This window comes from Oncorhynchus mykiss, chromosome 21, assembly GCF_013265735.2.
Source record: "Oncorhynchus mykiss isolate Arlee chromosome 21, USDA_OmykA_1.1, whole genome shotgun sequence".
Lineage (NCBI taxonomy): Eukaryota > Metazoa > Chordata > Actinopteri > Salmoniformes > Salmonidae > Oncorhynchus > Oncorhynchus mykiss.
In genome coordinates this window covers 50,725,920-50,744,147 of record NC_048585.1, presented here as the reverse complement: position 1 = coordinate 50,744,147, position 18,228 = coordinate 50,725,920, and the positions used below count along the sequence as shown (strand labels likewise).

Below are 18,228 nucleotides of genomic sequence, written 5' to 3'. Positions count from 1 at the left end.
CCTCCTGCTCCTCCTTGCACAAAGGCGGAGGTAGCGGTCCTGCTGCTGGGTTGTTGCCCTCCTACGGCCTCCTCCACGTCTCCTGATGTACTGGCCTGTCTCCTGGTAGCGCCTCCATGCTCTGGACACTACGCTGACAGACACAGCAAACCTTCTTGCCACAGCTCGCATTGATGTGCTATCCTGGATGAGCTGCACTACCTGAGCCGCTTGTGTGGGTTGTAGACTGTCTCATGCTACGACTAGAGTGAAAGCACTGCCAGCATTCGAAAGTGACCAAAACATCAGCCAGGAAGCATAGGAACTGAGAAGTGGTCTGTGGTAACCACCTGCAAAACCACTCCTTTATTGGGGGTGTCTTGCTAATTGCCTATCATTTCCACCTGTTGTCTATTCCATTTGCACAACAGCATGTGAAATGTATTGTCAATCAGTGTTGCTTCCTAAGTGGACAGTTTGATTTCACAGAAGTGTGATTGACTTGGAGTTACATTGTGTTGTTTAAGTGTTCCCTTTATTTTTTTGAGCAGTGTATATATTGGCCTAACGGACACATGCTCAAACTTGGACACTTTTGATAGACTCACCTACATTAAAGTAAACAACAGGCCAATAGCAAATGCATCCAATGGAATACATTTTTCAGGCAGAACTGGGTGATTTCCGCTAGATGGGCCAAGTCAAAATTTGGGGTTAGGTGGGGGCAGGAAGTCCTGTACAAACACAAACTCACTTCCTTCACAACAGCTCTGCGCTGCCCTGCGAAGCGCAATAAGTATGAATGCCCTGACTTCTGCAGATGCTGTATCACTGTAGATACTGCACGGCCAATGTAGACGTCGGATTGACCATGCAGCGGCGTTTAAGAGGAAAGTAAAAGTAACTGAAAGAAATTCCGATTACGTTACTGAGTTTGGGTAATCCAAAAGGTATGTTAGTAGGTATGTTACTGATTACAATTTTGGACAGGAAACTAGTAACTAACAGATTACATGTAAAAAGTAACCTGGCCGACCCAGGCAGCGGCCATTAACTGACACCAGCAGCAGTAGATGAAAGCACTGAATGCCCATTAAGTAACTCGTAACTGTAAAGGATTACATTTAGAAAGGAACCTACCCAACACTGAATGAGCACTGAGTAACAAGTAACTGTAACAGGTTAGATTTAGAAAGAAACTACCCAGCACTGAATGAGCAGTGAATCATATAGGAACACACTTATTCATGTATATCTGCGTTCAGACGGCCTTGTCCCTGCTCTTTAAAATCATTATAAAAGCCCTGTATTCCTCAGTGAAAGTAGCCTTCGTTTTGAGGTCTCTTTGGTAAGCTGCTGTCCAGTGCAGACTGTCTGTAGACTGGTCTGGACAGACTGGTCTGGTCTACAGACTTTGAACAGACATTAGCTTCCAGCTACATAAAAAGCAGTAAGAATATTTCCTCTCTCGTTATACTGTAGCTTTGTTATCCATCCCCTTTCCCATTGTCATAACATCTCAGTTTTGATATTTGACAATCCCTGGGAGTTGTTTTAGACCGACTTTGAGCCTGGCCTTAGAGATAGTCTACATGGGAAAGACTGAAGAGGCCAGTTCACCACCAGACACCATGCAGCAACGTTACCCCCCAGCCAGAGGTCCAGTAACACTGTCGCCCCACTTCTCCATCTGCTGTGGATAAACTGTGCTGCGACAACGTATCTCTGGAATGCATGCCCTTCGCGACACTTAAACATTCAGATGCGCCCATGTATAGATCCCGTGTACACACACACACACACACACACACACATTTTTCCCGTCTTTGAAAAAGGGATGTTCTTCCCTTTTATTTATGATGCATGGATTGGAAAACTCACCCAGAATGTGACCTTCGCGATATTAAGTTGCGCCTCTAGCCGAAGATTGAATAGAGCTAAATGAATCATGGATCACATACTGGAGTCTCCTGTTTCCAGTTCATCGTGTGTATTAATATTACTCTGATGTCTTCAGCTATGCGGCGTACTTTGCGTTCCTGTCTGTGTCCACTACAGGTGTTGACACGCGTCCTTTCCACCTTTAACGGTTTAGAGTCTATTCCAGAATGTAAACTGCAAAATACCATATCACAATCACATACACATGTTACGGCCATGGAAATAAACTTAACGGGCTCTCTGCTCAAGTATGACTTCATTGACTTTATATTTAGAGATTAAGTTTTGCTGGACCAAGGCTAAATGAGATTGGATTTCTATTCAAAGCTTGCATGCTTTGTGAAACAAAATCGGCCATGACAACAAGTACTTTATTTTATGTTGTCTACCCAAGTTACAAAAGCAGATGTTTATACGTCTGATCCATCTTGTCTGACGACTCAATCTGAATTCTTCCGCTGTTCTATGTTCACTACATACTTCAGTCTGAGACTACCATCGTTGAAGTCGTTTGTGGTGAAGTCCAAATGAGAAGTCATCAGCGATTGGATCATCTCTAACCAATCAGAGTATCAAAGCCAAAGATGCATTTTCAAATGCCGCTTTACCCACGTGTGTTCTTGCCCACCCAACCCATCAATTTTTGGGACCAATCAAACGGTCTAGAATGGATTTCCATCCTAGAAATCATCGGTTCCCGACTCCTTGCGAAAATAAACTAACCTACAAAGAGCTATTTTTATGATTCTGTGTCTCGTCAAACACCATTGAGCATATTTAATGTAAGTCTGGCCCCAAGGATGAGTCATAAAAATTAAGAAAAATTCAGCAACTCTGTTTACCACTCTCAGTAGTCATAGTCCCGACACTAATGTTCTCTGCCTGAATGATGCCATTTGGCACGCTGTTCCTACAGGATAGATGACTCAGAGAGAAAAAAAACAGGAAAATGTAATGATCTAAATCCACTGAATGCCAAACTCATCTTTCATGCTCTCAGTGATGAGATAAATCCCAGGAACATGTCAATTAGATCAACTTGTGGAGTGATACAAGCGACTGAAAGCACATGCCAACATACGCTCCATGTGAACATGAAACACATTTTGTAAACAGTGGTACCGAAGTCTAGTAACCAAAGTAAGTGAACAATAAAACTTGATAAAAGCTTGGATATGTCGTTTGAATGAACTTCTGTAATTGTCCATTCAATAAAATCAAGTTTAGTCCCAAAGGTCACCATAAATAATAGCCATTATATACAGGTAACTGCCAAAATAAAGGAATCACTTGAGTAAATGAGGGATACAAAGTATATTGAAAGCAGATACTGCCACACAGGTGTGGTTTCTGAGTATATTAAGCAATTAACATCCCACCATGCTTAGGGCCATGTATAAAAAGTGTTTCCCACCACCATCGACAAAACACCAAGTTATGGAATTTCTCGTGGAAGAAAGGTGTCACATCCCTCCAATAATGTTCCAGACACTTGTAGTATCTATGTCAAGGCGCATTGAAGCTTTCCTGGCGGTTCGTAATGGCCAAATGCCCTATTAAGACACTTAAATGTTGGTGTTTCCTTTATTTTGGCAGTTACCTGTATAACACACAGAAAATTCCTTAATGCCACATTCACCTTGAATTTGAGTCTGTCAAAGATCAACTGTGGGGTCTGATTTCCTGTTGTTATGTACTGTATTGGATTAGTATTCCTATGACCAAGCAGAAACAGACGTTTTATTAGTTCCATGATACTTAATCAGATCATATGGTCCAAGACAGTCCAAGACTAATCTTATAGGCCATTGGGCTTAGATTTAAAGGATCCATCTGCTAAAGCCTAATGTCAAACTGGAAATCTCCAATGACAATGCCATTCTTCTTTTTCGTGACACAATATGAGAGCACAATGGTTAGTAGCTGTAGCACAACAACAACAGCAACATCAATCAACTCACAGTAGCCGCATCGCGTCCCCCCCTCAAAGACGAAGCCGTTTGGTACAGGCCCATATCTGCGCAGGTCTGGAAGGTTCCACTGGCCGATGATAACGGGGAAAATGTCCCTGACCAGGACCAATAGGTTGTTACACAAGTGAAGGGTCGCAGGCCCGCTCTCCAACATGGTGCCTGGTAAGATACCAACGCTAAACCTGTGGACTAGACAGAGAAGAAGAGAAGTTGAAAACCAGTTAAACAAAATACAATAAAAACAAATTATTGTTTTAATATAAACACATCTCTACCTCGACACAAACAATAGTTTAAGTGGTACCCAATAACTGAAAAAGGGAAAGAAATAACAATTTCATCCTAAACATTATTGCTCCAGTATGGCTTTGATATAACTGTATAGTAAAAAAGAAAGGAAAACAGCGGAGTGGATTGAGAGTGAGATCGGTAAGCAGAACAGAGTAGAGCTCAGATCTGAAGCCCAAATGTAATCAATCAGAGCTTGTCACAAACACCAATGTATTTGACTCAATATTTTTGCTAATGAGCAACACAAGACGAACAGCAGGCCTGGTCAGGGTAGGAACCTGTGATGTCTGTTTATCTGCTTTATAAATGTTTTAAGTGTGTGTGTGTAGACTTTTGGGTGTTTTGTGTATGTGAATTGTAAGTGCTTGAGAAACAGTGTGTGAGTATGTGTACAAGTGGGAGTTCCTCGATACCAAACAGGAACTACATTAAAATACATGAGTGATATCAGTGAGTAAACTCTGTTAGAAGAGAGATTGATGGCGCCAAAGATGAGAAAATGTCAGCCAGTCCCGGCGTGTCATCGCTCAGTTTGAGAAAGATTCATGGGGTGTCACAAATCACAACAAAAGCACTGGCACACAACGGCCCTCAGCCACAGGCTGGCAGGTGACATTTCTGCGTGCCTGGCCACAAGTCAGCAAGACGGTGGGCTGAGCACACCCCCAATCACATGGACAGGGCTGTAGTGGAGCGGTCGAGAGCTTCAAGTCCCTCGTGTCCACATCACTAAGGATCTATCATGGTCTACACACACCGACACAGTTGTGAATAGGGCACGACAACGCCACTTCCCCCTCAGGAGGCTGAAAAGATTTGTCATGGGCCCTCAAATCCTCAAAAAGTTATACAGCTGCACCATTGAGAGCATCTTGACTGGCTGCATCACTGCTTGGTATGGCAAATGCTTGGCCATAGACTGTTTTCCATTCTACCGCACGGCAAGCGGTATCGATGCACAAAGTCTGGAACCAACAGGACCCTGAACAGCTTCCACCCCCAAGCTAGTTAGTTAAATAGTTAACCTAATAGCTACCCGGACTATCTGTATTGATCCTTTTTGCACAAATGTTTTTTACCCATCATATACACATACTGTTCATTATCTGTCACTTCAGAATTTATTTTATTGACATCTGTGGCATTCTATTGTGACAAAAACTGCACATTTAAGAGTGGCCTTTTATTGTCCCCAGCACAAGGTGAACCTGTGTAATGATCATTCTGTTTAATCAGCTTCTTGATACAATGTATATTCAAAAGTATGTGGACACCACTTCAAATTAGTGGATTTGGCTATTTCAGCCACGTCTGCACCAAGCCATGCAATCTCCACAGACAAACATTGGCAGTAGAATGCCTTACTGAAGAGCTCAGTGACTTTCAATGTGGCACCGCCATAGGATGCCATCTTTCCAATAAGCCAGTTCATCAAATTTCTGCCCTGCTAAAGCTGCCCCGGTAAACTGTAAGTGCTGTTATTGTGAAGCGCAAATGTCTACGAGCAACATCGTCCCCGCCACGAAGTGGTAAGCCATACAAACTCACAGAACGATATCCTGGTAAAATGTGATTGTATTGAACAGGGCTACTGACAGAAAGTATGGACTTGTTTCTGGACATGGTGGCCAGCTACAATACAGGTTTTGCCCTAATAGAGGAATAAAGGTCTCTGGGGATGTTTTTTGTGGTTCAGGCTAGGCCCCTTAGTTCCAGTGAAGGGAAATCTTAACGTTACAGCACATAATTACATTCTAGACGATTCTGTGCTTCTAACTTTGTTGCAACAGTTTGGTCATGTAGTGTATCTACCTCAATTACCTCGTACGCCTGCACATCGACTCGGTACTGGTACCCCATGTATATAGGTTGTCATTACTCATTGTGTATTTTATTATTGCATGTGTTACTTTTCTATTTTTTCTATATTTTCTTTCTCTCTGCATTGCTGGGAAGGGCCTGTAAAATAAGCATTTCACTGTTAGTCTCTACCTGTTGTTTACAAAGCATTTGAAGAATAAAATTACATTTGACTTGATTTGACACTTCACACCAGAGCACGACAATTACCACACTCACTCACAAACACACAGTGGAACACACACACACTGGCATTTACATTGCACACACACACACACAAGCACACAGGGCAGCTGCAATATGTACGCCTGACCATTCCAATTACACTCCACACAATAGATCCAATACATCAGATTTTTTTTACACTCATTTGTTCCACAACACAATTCAACTGGACTCTGTGGAGTCAAAAAGAGTTCTACAAAATATAAATTGCCTTATTAAACTTCTACACCAAAATCAGAGCATAAAAATGTCAAAACACATTAATGAATACATATTTCCGGATGTTGACAGGGATATGAGTAGATACAACCAGTTATACCCCATTCCATGCTCAATCAGTCATCAAACTGACATCTGAAACACCTTACTGTTTACTTTGAAATTATTTGGTTTGATGCACATGTTATGTAAATTCATATTGCACAACACTCGGGTCACCCAGAAGAGCACGTCATCGGTGAACACTGTCAACAAGGACCTACCCGTAAGACTGCCTGTTGCCTAGGATGTAGTGTAGCAGATACCAATGTGCCAAGTCCAGCTAAAAACACGCTGATTTGACTCAACACCTAACGGAGTTATATACATTACATACTACCTACATGGGCCCTCTGCAATAACCATCATGCTGACGGGGACACGGATGTCCGAGGCTAAAATCTACTACTTATTACTTCACAAACTAATCCACATAGTACAAATATCGGGCACAAACAATGACTACCATAAACCAGTGCATCTCCCACCTTCCCCCAGACTGTAGCGGATGCGGATGTCCCAGGCCAGCAGAGCCTCCTTTCCGTCGAAGCCCAGCATGACAACCTGGCCCAGGCAGATGATGACCAGCGTGTAGCCCACCCCCTCATAGGAGAGACCTATCTCCAGACCACAGATGTCCTCCAAGGTGACACTGACCCTCTCCCGGTGGCCCTGGGCTTTATCCGACTTGTCTTTGTAGACCAGAAGTACCAAGCAGTCTGGGAAAATTGGGAGAGAAGAGAGAACATAAGGAAAAACTTAAGTTTCACAAAATTATGATCTATAAAATTGGTGATCTATAACATTTGTATCCTACAACATAAAGGGTCAGTTTCCTGGACAGACTAAGATTATTCTTGGACTAAAAAGTGTGTTCAAAGGAAATATCCTTTGAAAGTGCTTTTTAGTCCAGGACTATGCTTAATCTGTGTCCAGGAACCTGGCCCACAATGTTTAGTCTTAAAGCAGTCTTAGTTGTTAGTGAATGTAGAGGCTAGGTATGAGGAAGTTAATTACAGCCAAGAAACGTTGTTATGCATTGAGTTATCATTGTATTGAGAAGCCTTCCAGTGAATAGGGTGGAGTGATAATCAATTTGAGATTTTTATTGTATTGTACTGCATTGTATTGTACTGTACTGTATTGTACTGCATTGTATTGTATTCAAATATATTTTATTGTATTGTACTGTACTGTATTATATTAAACTGCATTGTGTTGTTTTGTACTATGTTATAATAAATTGTATTGTAATTTATTGTAATGTATTATTTTATATTTTATTATATTGTAATGTACTGTAATGTATTATATTGTACTTTATTAAATAGTATCATATTGTATTGTAATGTATTGTAATGTAATGTATTGTATTGTACTGTATTATATAGAATTATATTTTATTATAATGTAATTACAATTACATTATGTTATGTTATTGTATTGCATTATGTTGTATTGTATTGTAATGTACTGCATTGTATTGTATTGTCAGTTCTGAGGTGGGAGGATGAAATAGGGGAAGAAGAAAGACCGTTAGAAAATGTGAGTTTTATACTCGACTTCAGTACATCCTTACTGTCTAGGGAAGAATACGAGTTAAATAAATGGACCATATTGTCTGGCCTGCTTCGAAAATGTCAAAAGGACTCCAATATTATCCTGAAAGGCTACACTCAACACAATGATAAGTCAATCAGCGACTTTTAGTCTTTTAGTAAACCTGTTGACAGCACCTGACACTTGTAAGACATGGCCAGAACCCATAATATGCCAGGCCTACTGTAAGTACCAGTACCTCTTGACATAGTATGAAAGGCAGGGGGAATGGTTATCTTGGGTGCTTGGCTTTACTGTGACCGTACAGGCATTTGGTGAAAACAGACAGTAGTTGGTCCACAGAAGTTGGTCCACAGTAGTTGGCCAGTGCTCCTCGCTACTGACAACACATGATACCCCACAATAACATTGTGAGTGCATTTACTGTTAGATCTGAACCACAGAAGGTTGGTGGCACCTTAATTGGGGAGGATGGACTCATAGTAATGGTTGGAGCGAAATGGGTGGAATGGTATCAAATACATCAAACACATGGTTTCCTTGTATAGCACTTCCAATCAGAAGACTATAGTTTAAATTCTTAATAACTACAGACACATTTGACATAGAACTTAATTTTCTACACTGTAATTACAGCGTAATGGCCGGATATAAACCAGTTATAAACACACATACAGCAGCGGTCTCTTTAAATGTAGCCTAGCACCAGAACACATTCACTTTAATACGGGGCCAGCCAAAGTTTGAAGGAGCAACCCAAAATTCGAAACTATCAGCACGGTAGCCTATGCATGGGAAAATATTGAATTCCATGGCATGCAGTAATGCAACCTTGTTGCTTTTTTGGGGATGTTTAGTAGGCTAAATGACAAGTAGAAAGTTATTTATCGATTTACTACGGTAGTAAATAGACCACAAGCAGTAAACTTTCGAATTGAATTGTAGGCCCATTAAATGACCATATAATATACATTTAACAAAGAAAAACAAAGTAAAGTTATGCGCTGATGTTTTTCTAACAACGTATGTTACGCGCCATCGAATAAAGAACAGTGAGAGACGTACCTGCTACGGGCGATGGCTTGCGGAGTGCGACCCACCTATCCTTCCACTGAAAGAGACAACCGTACGAAACAGAGGCAACCGTTAAAATATTATATAACTTTGAATCACATTCAAATTCACTGAATTAATTTGTTTTGTAAACACCTTTTTTCCATCTCTGAATTTGACATATCCCTCCACGACCACTGAATCCGTCATCTTCAGTCATGGTTCCAAACCAAACAGCTGCGGTGTCGCTGTCCGGTGCCCGAATGAGAGGTCATTTTCAAAATAGCTTTAGCCTACTGCTGAGTGGCACACACTCCTTGTACACGCGCTTTGTGCACGCCCATCCGACACCAACACAAACACACAGAACCGCACCCACCCAAACTTACAGAATTTTCCAGGTGATTTTTCAACAGGTGATTTTTCAACAGGTGATATTAATCAAAATACACTGCTCAAAAAAATAAAGGGAACCCTAAAATAACACATCCTACATCTGAATGAATGAAATATTCTTATTAAATACGTTTTTCTTTACATAGTTGAATGTGCTGACAACAAAATCACACTAAAATTATCAATGGAAATCAAATGTATCAACCCATGGAGGTCTGGTTTTGGAGTCACACTCAAAATTAAAGTGGAAAACCACACTAAAGGCTGATCCAACTTTGATGTAATGTCCTTAAAACAAGTCAAAATGAGGCTCAGTAGTGTGTGTGGCCTCCACGTGCCTGTATGACCTCCCTAAAACGCCTGGGCATGCTCCTGATGAGGTGGCAGATGGTCTTCTGAGGGATCTCCTCCCAGATCTGGACTAAAGCATCCGCCAACTCCTGGACAGTCTGTGGTGCAACGTGGCGTTGGTGGATGGAGCGAGACAGGATGTCCCAGATGTGCTCAATTGGATTCAGGTCTGGGGAACGGGCGGGCCAGTCCATAGCATCAATGCCTTCCTCTTGCAGGAACTGCTGACACACTTCAGCCACATGAGGTCTAGCATTGTCTTGCATTAGGAGGAACCAAGGGCCAACCGCACCAGCATATGGTCTCACAAGGGGTCTGAGGATCTCATCTCGGTACCTAATGGCAGTCAGGCTACCTCTGGCGAGCACATGGAGGGCTGTGCGGCCCCCCAAAGAAATGCCACCCCACACCATGACTGACCCACCGCAAACCGGTCATGCTGGAGGATGTTGCAGGCAGCAGAATTTGCCAATCTTGGTGTTCTCTGGCAAATACCAAACGTCCTGCACGGTGTTGGGCTGTAAGCACAACCCCCACCTGTGGACGTCGGGCCCTCATGCCACCCTCATGGAGTCTGTTTCTAACCATTTGAGCAGACACATGAACATTTGTGGCCTGCTGGAGGTCATTTTGTAGGGCTCCTGCAGTGCTCCTCCTGCTCCTCCTTGCACAAAGGTGGAGGTAGCGGTCCTGCTGCTGGGTTGTTGCCCTCCTACGGCCTCCTCCACGTCTCCTGATGTACTGGCCTGTCTCCTGGTAGCGCCTCCATGCTCTGGACACTACGCTGACAGACACAGCAAACCTTCTTGCCACATCTCGCATTGATGTGCCATCCTGGATGAGCTGCACTACCTGAGCCACTTGTGTGGGTTGTAGACTCCGTCTCATGCTACCACTAGAGTGAAAGCACCGCCAGCATTCAAAAGTGACCAAAACATCAGCCAGGAAGCATAGGAACTGAGAAGTGGTCTGTGGTAACCACCTGCAAAACCACTCCTTTATTGGGGGTGTCTTGCTAATTGCCTATAATTTCCACCTGTTGTCTATTCCATTTGCACAACAGCATGTGAAATGTATTGTCAATCAGTGTTGCTTCCTAAGTGGACAGTTTGATTTCACAGAAGTGTGATTGACTTGGAGTTACATTGTGTTGTTTAAGTGTTCCCTTTATTTTTTTGAGCAGTGTATATTAAAGAAATCGTACTTGCAATTGACTAAATGAGTTGAAGGTTATCATTTGGGGATGGCTCACTAACAAGACATAAATAATGAATTGTTACACACACATTTAACAATATTTACAATGTTTATTCAGTCACAAAATAATCTTTATTTCACAGTTATGTAAAAATCACGATTCTTCCACAATAGGACACAAGCTGTAAGGTCCATACAATAAGCCTGATTGATGTCCATTCATTTAGACTTGGGCTTGCGCTTGATAATTGTGTTGATCCAGTTGACGTAGCTGACAACTTTGGTGTAGACACCAGGCTTCCCAGTCTTTCCACAGCCATCACCCCAGCTGATGACTCCATACAGGAAGCTGACGTCATCCTTCACACAGGCCAGGGGGCCTCCTGAGTCACCCTGGGGGAACAAGCAGACACACACACAAACCGGCACGCATGCACACACACACACACACACACACACACACACACACACACAATGAGTCATCCCCTTGAAACCTTATATTACACAAACCAAGTGCACTCCTACCTACATTCAATATTTGTGTCATTACAACACAACATATAAACAAGGTGGGAAGTTAACCGTAACCTTTCATTAAAGAGAAAGCAGCTGAAAGCCATGCAATTAATATACAGCAGCCTCCTCCATATGCATGTTCTGTGAACGCAACCCACTATACTCAAACCGAAACAGTCCAGAGGCTCCTCTATATATTATACTGTATCACTCATTACACATCCTTATCACATGGCTGACTGTACAATGTACAAGAAAACATTTATGCTCTTCTATTCTAATCCAATTTTGATCCAAAAAAGGAGCCCTAGGTCTATGCACTCTTACCTGGCAGGCATCCACACATCGGTCGGTCCCGGCACAGACCATGTTGGATGTCACATGGTTGCCGTAGACTTCAGGCTGGATACACCTCTCAAACGGGAAGATCCTCACCCCGGCCTCCTGCAGGTTGCTGTATTTATTTGCCTCTTTGGGAAAATAAGGCAAATAAATCCATAACGGCTTGGATAGAGTTATACACTGTAAGCAATAGGTCACATGATAACAATTACAGTCATGTAAAGACATTAATAGGACACATAGACCTATATGGAAGAACATGTGATTGGACATGGAGCATTGAGGTCTATTTGAGATGTTACATTGTTGTGATATGAAGACATTCAAGACCACAATGACATATCTGACCAGTACAGTGAAGGACACGAAATACATCAGATGACTGGTTTTGACACAACACTTACTCTCATGCATGTGGCCCCAGCCAGTGATCTGACAACAGTAGTAGTCTGGGAAGGTCATGGCTTTATCCGGCAGGCAGATAGGCTGTATAAATTGAGTCCTTCTCACACAGTGGCCATCTTGTTTTTTCAGTTTCACAAGAACTGTTGGAATAGAAACATTCTTATCATTAGACAGGAAAAGGTGAAGAAGAGTCGTATTTATTTCATCTTTATTTAGCCTTGGCGTGTACATTAAGAACCCCTGTTCATGTCCTACGATTACGACCTGGAGTGGGGAAGTCATTCAAATAAGTTCTAGAACGCTGTAGGATGTAGTGTAGTCGTTATTCAAAATCTTGAATAATGAAAACACAGAACGATTGCTCCACTATTAAATAATGTCTGTTTTGCTTTCAGAAAATAGCTCTTGTAAAATCAGAAAAGAGAGAAAAAAGTGAGGGAGTACCTTTTGAATGGACACAGATGCTCAGACACTGTCCTACCCAAATGTATGTGTATGTCTGTTTGTGTCTTCACATTGGAGACAGCTGTTCCAAGATGCACAGCTGCGAGCACAGAGCGTGCGCTGCAGACACGTAGACTGGGGTGTGCAAGAGTGTGTGTGTTTCTTTGTGTGTGGGGGAGTGTTCTAGTCTAGGAAGACGTGTGTGAGTCAGTGTTAGAGCATGTGCAATAATGTAAACTTTGTGTGAGTGTGTGTATGCAAATAATCAGTGAGAGTAGCGTGACATAGTATATTTACCAATGTCATGGAGAGTTGGATTGAAGACAGAGAAACGGCCTGGAAAGATGTACTTCTCCACTCCAAAGGTTTTGGTGTCCGAAGTTGTAACGTTGAAGTTATTCTGACCCAGAATCACACGGATCTTCGACACAAGGGGACTGAGGACAGAAACACATCCTTCTCATCATTCTCTGTCGCTAGTAGTGGACCATTATGTCGCATGAATTCACTTGAATACAATTATATTTCATTTGTATGATATTAATGCCTTAAGTCCTGGGGCAGTCTGTATCAAGTGTCTCAGAGTAGCTGTTCTAGGATCAGGTCCCCCTTGCCCATGTAATTTTAGTCATTGTGATTTAAAAAGGTCAAACTGAGCCTAAGCACTCCTACTCTGGCACCTGTATTGAAAAGTTTAAACCTGAAGACCCAAGACCATAGTAACGAGGGGTCTTCAGGGTAAATCCTCCCAGAGCGCTTCAGTTTTTACTCAAACTCAACATTTGTGTCTAATTATACTGTAGTTTGTGTTCATAAAATGGCAATGTCACGGTCAAAGTCATGAGCGTCTGTGAGAAAATGTGAGGTTGAAGGTTGAATGTGAAAGCTAGCACCCTAAACCTCGTATTCTCTGCTGCCTTACGTACCAATGCAACCATTCCAAGCAAACACCTATACTAATATTGAAATGATCAGACAATCTTTATTTCTTACTAAGCTTAACATTTGTTTGTTATTGGACATGGTCCCTTAAGAAATGCAGCGTGGTAGAATTGAATCACAGTTGCATACCACACAAACAGGAGACAAAACAAGAAGCACTCTAAGAGTACACTCTTACAATAAAAAGGTTCTACCTAGAACCTAAAAGGGTTCCAATTCTGTCAGAGGAGAAGCCTTTGACGAACCCTTTTTGGTTCCAGGTAGAACCCTTTTGGTTCCAGGTAGAACCCTTTTCGGTTCCATTTAGAACCCGTTCCACAGAGAACTGACTCATAGTGGCATAAAATCCAAATAGGTGATGACATAATCAACACAAATGGATGCTCCAAGTAGTAGTGTAGTGTCTATATCCTCTAATTCTACAGTACCTGCGAAAGAAGCAGTGTGCGGCAGAGACCACCCAGCAGGACGAGACCAGGGTGCCCGCGCAGAAGCTGTCATCTCCTATGTAGAGGGCTGCCATCCAGGGATGGGTACCGGGCAGGGCAGAGCTGCCACCCAGGATGCGACCCTTGGCCACTGATATCCTCTTCTTATGCCTCTTTCCGCACACAGGCTTCTTGGCTGGCTTGGCGTCATTGGTTTGGTTGGTGTCAGGGAGGACGTTAGGTGGCGGTGGCGGCCGTGGCACCTGTACCACTCTCCGAGAAGAAGCTGTGTGAGGGAACAGGGAAGCAGACTTAAAGTAACTGTCCAGGGAAAACGTCACTTTTAAAGTTCATATTCTGTTAACTCATCCATCTTTGACCTTCATTTGTGTACACCAGCTTCAAACAGCTGAAAATACAATAGTTTTATTTATGTAAAATATATTTCACAGCGGTTTAGATGATACAATGATTCTCTACACTATACTTGCTTAATTTGTCACATAAACTGAAATTAGGCGAACTATTAGAATTTTGGCAACCAGGAAATGGGGGAGCGATTTCTGCATATTACATATTTAAGTTTAGAAGGGCTTCATTTCAAATCAGTTCACATTCACTGTGAAGAGCACTGATTTCATTGTCAACATGTGATAGGGTAATACTAGTCATAAACTGGTAATGCTAAACTACTACTAGTAGTAGTCTTCTATTACTACTACTACCAGTGCTGCTGCTACTACTACTGCTGCTACTACTACTACTACTACTACTACAAATACTACTACTAACACTACTACTGCTGCTACTAGGCTTACAATTACTACCTACCAGAATACAGTTAATCGCTACATACAAGGCTTCTAAGTATACCTCTTCTTATCATTTTGGACTTTACCAGTGGCTCATTTCCCCCTGAAAAGACAACCAACAAATATAGCTGTTTTATAGTAAGTATTGAAAAGAATCCCAATAACACATTGCCAGAAATTCAGATTAGCATACCATTTGTCACCCAACATTTGCCATTCAATGCCGTGGTGGAATAGCAGTTGGCCCAACATTTTTTTTTCTTTCTGTGCATACCCACGACATCATGACATCGATATAACAGAGCCAAGTTGGCCGAGTTACTGCAGAAGCATTTGGCACTTTCTGAGTGATACTCAATTTCCTTTTCTCAATTAACACATTTTTCTTAGCTATTCTGACTAACTTTCTATTTAAACATTAGGCTACCTGTGTCAAGATAGCATTCTCTTCTGAGTGGTACAGGAAAGTTAAGTGTAGTATAATTCCAAGAATCTTCTTTTTATCACTAATAGGGCCATTTGTTTATTAAAAAGTGCTGAGCTTTGAATTTTACGTAGGGCGAGGTGTCATGGGTTATGTCACTGTTCTGTGAGAGCAGAGAATAACATTTTGGGGGGAATATAAAAACAGAGATGGTTCTATTCCACTTAAATGAGATGCAGCTTTTGGTGAGATTCAGAAAGCTGTCCAACTCTTCATTACTCATTATAATACAGTAGGGGAAAGTGAGGTAAATTGAGCTATTTTTTACATTCAGCATCATTCCCTCACAGGAAATATTGTATTAATTCTAACAAAGATACTTACATATATTTCAGGATGTTGTGTATCCCTGGAAATGATCAGAATTCATGTAAACATTACAGTTTTGAAAACAGCTTTTCCAAAAAATGTAGTCTCTTGGCACAACTTACCCCAGGTGTGGGGTAAATTAAGCTGCGGGACAGGGTAAGTTAAGCCGCCTACACAATTCTGTACTGAATGAAATATTACCACTACCTTTTTAAAATTAATTCCCAAACACAATTCAACACAATCACAATCGCTTGTTTGTCTTTAGAGTGACTAGAGTGACTAACAAACACTTTGTACTTTTTATACACTTTTAACATAGGCCAGGCCCTGTTATTACCTCATATCCCAGCGATAATGCGTTGCATTACTCCTGGGAAGAAAAAAATTCAATTTGTCTCAACTTGCCATTGGCTCAACAATTTGCTCAACTAACCTGATGGCCATTGGCTCAATATACCCCAAGGCAAATGTTTTGGCTATATTAGCTCACACAGCTACAAGAATACACTTTCATGCTAGGTTTAGGACCTCATATTGAAGCTTATAGAGACCCCAACTGATATATAGAACAAGTTAGTATTATCTACAAAAATTATCTAGATACTTCGGTTTGGATACAAGTATCATGAAACACAATTAAATTAATTTGACTTAGTGAAAATCTTTTTATTTTTACCTAACTTACCACTTTTTCCATGTGGTTTCTTCCTCCTCAGACTCCATGAAATTATGACCTCTTCCTAAACATTTGGTCAAATTATACGTGTATGGTTTCCTAGAAAAAAGGATGTCTCAACTTGACTCAATTGACCCCACTCTCCCCTAAACGTTTTAAGGGAGTACAAATTGACTGACAAATGCATATTTCACCCTCGATCAAGGATAAAGCCCCTCACGAATCAGAGAGACTCTCTGAGCTCTATTATTTGTATCAGGTTCCTTTAACCCAACTTTATTTTCTAAAGTAAACTTCATCCACAAAGGTATAATCAATCAATCCTTTAAATGGAGTCATCTAACAAGGTTATTCATAGTGAGATGACAAGGGCATGTCTCAAAATGACCAGATGACTACAGTGGCAAATTGTCATTGTCAATCAATCTCACTCAATGAATTACATTGATTTTGAAAACCTCAAATTTGGCACCTCTTGGGAGCATGTTCCCACTTCCACCCACTTTTTTCTAAAGCAACAACCAGCCCTGTTACACTCGACGCATAACTTTTTGCCAAGCGTGACAACACTCCCATTATTTTCAATGAAACCTGTGCGTCAGCAGTGCTGCTCCACGAGAAACTTGCTCGGATCAGCTTAAAATAATGCTCTGGTTCTATTTTCAAGAGTTCGACACAACGGCTTGCTAAAGTGGCTAAAGTGGCTTGTGCTCTTTTCACTCTGGGAAACATTAAGCTTTCAGGGCAGCAGCTAAAAAAACACTGCTTTCGTGACGCCCCAGTACAGTTACTCACATAAACGCATGACACAAGACGGAACGTCACAGTTCTCCCAGGAGATGGCTCTGTCATTGAGGGTGTAGCACCACGGCATCTTGTCCCCGTCTGGGTTTCTGGACAGTGGACATGTTATGCTGGTGTTATGACACACTTTACAGGACCCAGGCCTTGACCCCAAAAGAGCAAGCACAGTTCCAAGGAAAAATCCCAAGAAGAAAGAAATCTCAAGAGCAGTGGTATTCAAAGTCGGGGTTGCTGGGGCCTCCCGGGTGGCGCAGTGGTTAAGGGCGCTGTACTGCAGCACCAGCTGTGCCATCAGAGTCGCTGGGTTCGCGCCCAGGCTCTGTTGTAACCGGCCGCGACCGGGAGGTCCGTGGGGCGACGCACAATTGGCCTAGCGTCGTCTGGGTTAGGGAGGGATTGGTTGGTAGGGATCTCCTTGTCTCATCGCGCACCAGTGACTCCTGTGGCGGGCCGGGCGCAGTGTGCGCTAGCCAAGGTTGCCACGAGCACGGTGTAGCCTCCGACACATTGGTGCGGCTGGGTTGGATGCGCGCTGTGTTAAGAAGCAGTGCGGCTGGTTGGGTTGTGTATCGGAGGACGCATGACATTCAACCTTCGTCTCTCCCGAGCCCCGGGAGTTGTAGCAATGAGACAAGATAGACTACAACAATTGGATACCATGAAATTGGGGAGAAAAAGGGGTAAAATTAAAAATTAAAAATATTTTAAAAAATTAAAAAGTCGGGGTTGCTACAAAACTGTTCTCGTCGTTCTCGCAGGGGTTCTCTCAAAAAAAAATTTTTTTTAGGAACATAACATTCAATATACAAATCTTTTTGAGAAAGACCATTTGAAAAATAAAATGTTATTGAGGAAATATATTTATCCGTTTGTTTTCATTTTGATAAGTATACCGATTTTAAAGGTTACGTCATTATATTTTGGGTGGGGTCGCCAGAAAATGGTCCCTGCTGAAAAAGTTTGAATAGCACTGAAAAAC

At 42.0% G+C, this 18,228-nt stretch overlaps 2 protein-coding genes across 5 annotated transcripts in view; both read right to left on the bottom strand.

The window, feature by feature from the left end:
* Nucleotides 1-9,425, bottom strand: part of LOC110500662 (protein Dok-7) — a 32,711-nt gene extending 23,286 nt beyond the window's left edge. Inside the window, exons 1-4 of one of the 3 annotated variants that reach the window (XR_002470143.2) lie at nucleotides 9,297-9,425; nucleotides 9,153-9,198; nucleotides 7,016-7,246; nucleotides 3,882-4,082 (exon numbers count right to left, since the gene is read on the bottom strand). Coding sequence is in view for 2 of the 3 variants with exons in the window: in XM_021578150.2 (XP_021433825.2) it covers nucleotides 3,882-4,082; nucleotides 7,016-7,246; nucleotides 9,153-9,198; nucleotides 9,297-9,350 (532 nt within the window). In the remaining variant the exon portion in view is untranslated. The remainder of the gene's footprint in view (nucleotides 1-3,881; nucleotides 4,083-7,015; nucleotides 7,247-9,152; nucleotides 9,199-9,296) is intronic. The other 2 variants (XM_021578150.2, XM_021578151.2) reach the window with 2 other exon arrangements.
* A 1,749-nt stretch (nucleotides 9,426-11,174) lies between these two features.
* Nucleotides 11,175-18,228, bottom strand: part of LOC110500661 (hepatocyte growth factor activator) — a 21,478-nt gene continuing 14,424 nt past the window's right edge. The window contains exons 9-14 of one of the 2 annotated variants that reach the window (XM_021578148.2): nucleotides 17,241-17,338; nucleotides 14,162-14,447; nucleotides 13,089-13,228; nucleotides 12,347-12,487; nucleotides 11,928-12,070; nucleotides 11,175-11,477 (exon numbers count right to left, since the gene is read on the bottom strand). In XM_021578148.2, coding sequence (XP_021433823.2) covers nucleotides 11,304-11,477; nucleotides 11,928-12,070; nucleotides 12,347-12,487; nucleotides 13,089-13,228; nucleotides 14,162-14,447; nucleotides 17,241-17,338 — 982 coding nt within the window. In that variant the 3' untranslated portion in view covers nucleotides 11,175-11,303. Of the gene's footprint in view, nucleotides 11,478-11,927; nucleotides 12,123-12,346; nucleotides 12,488-13,088; nucleotides 13,229-14,161; nucleotides 14,448-17,240; nucleotides 17,339-18,228 lie in introns of those variants that run through there. The other variant, XM_021578149.2, reaches the window with a different exon arrangement.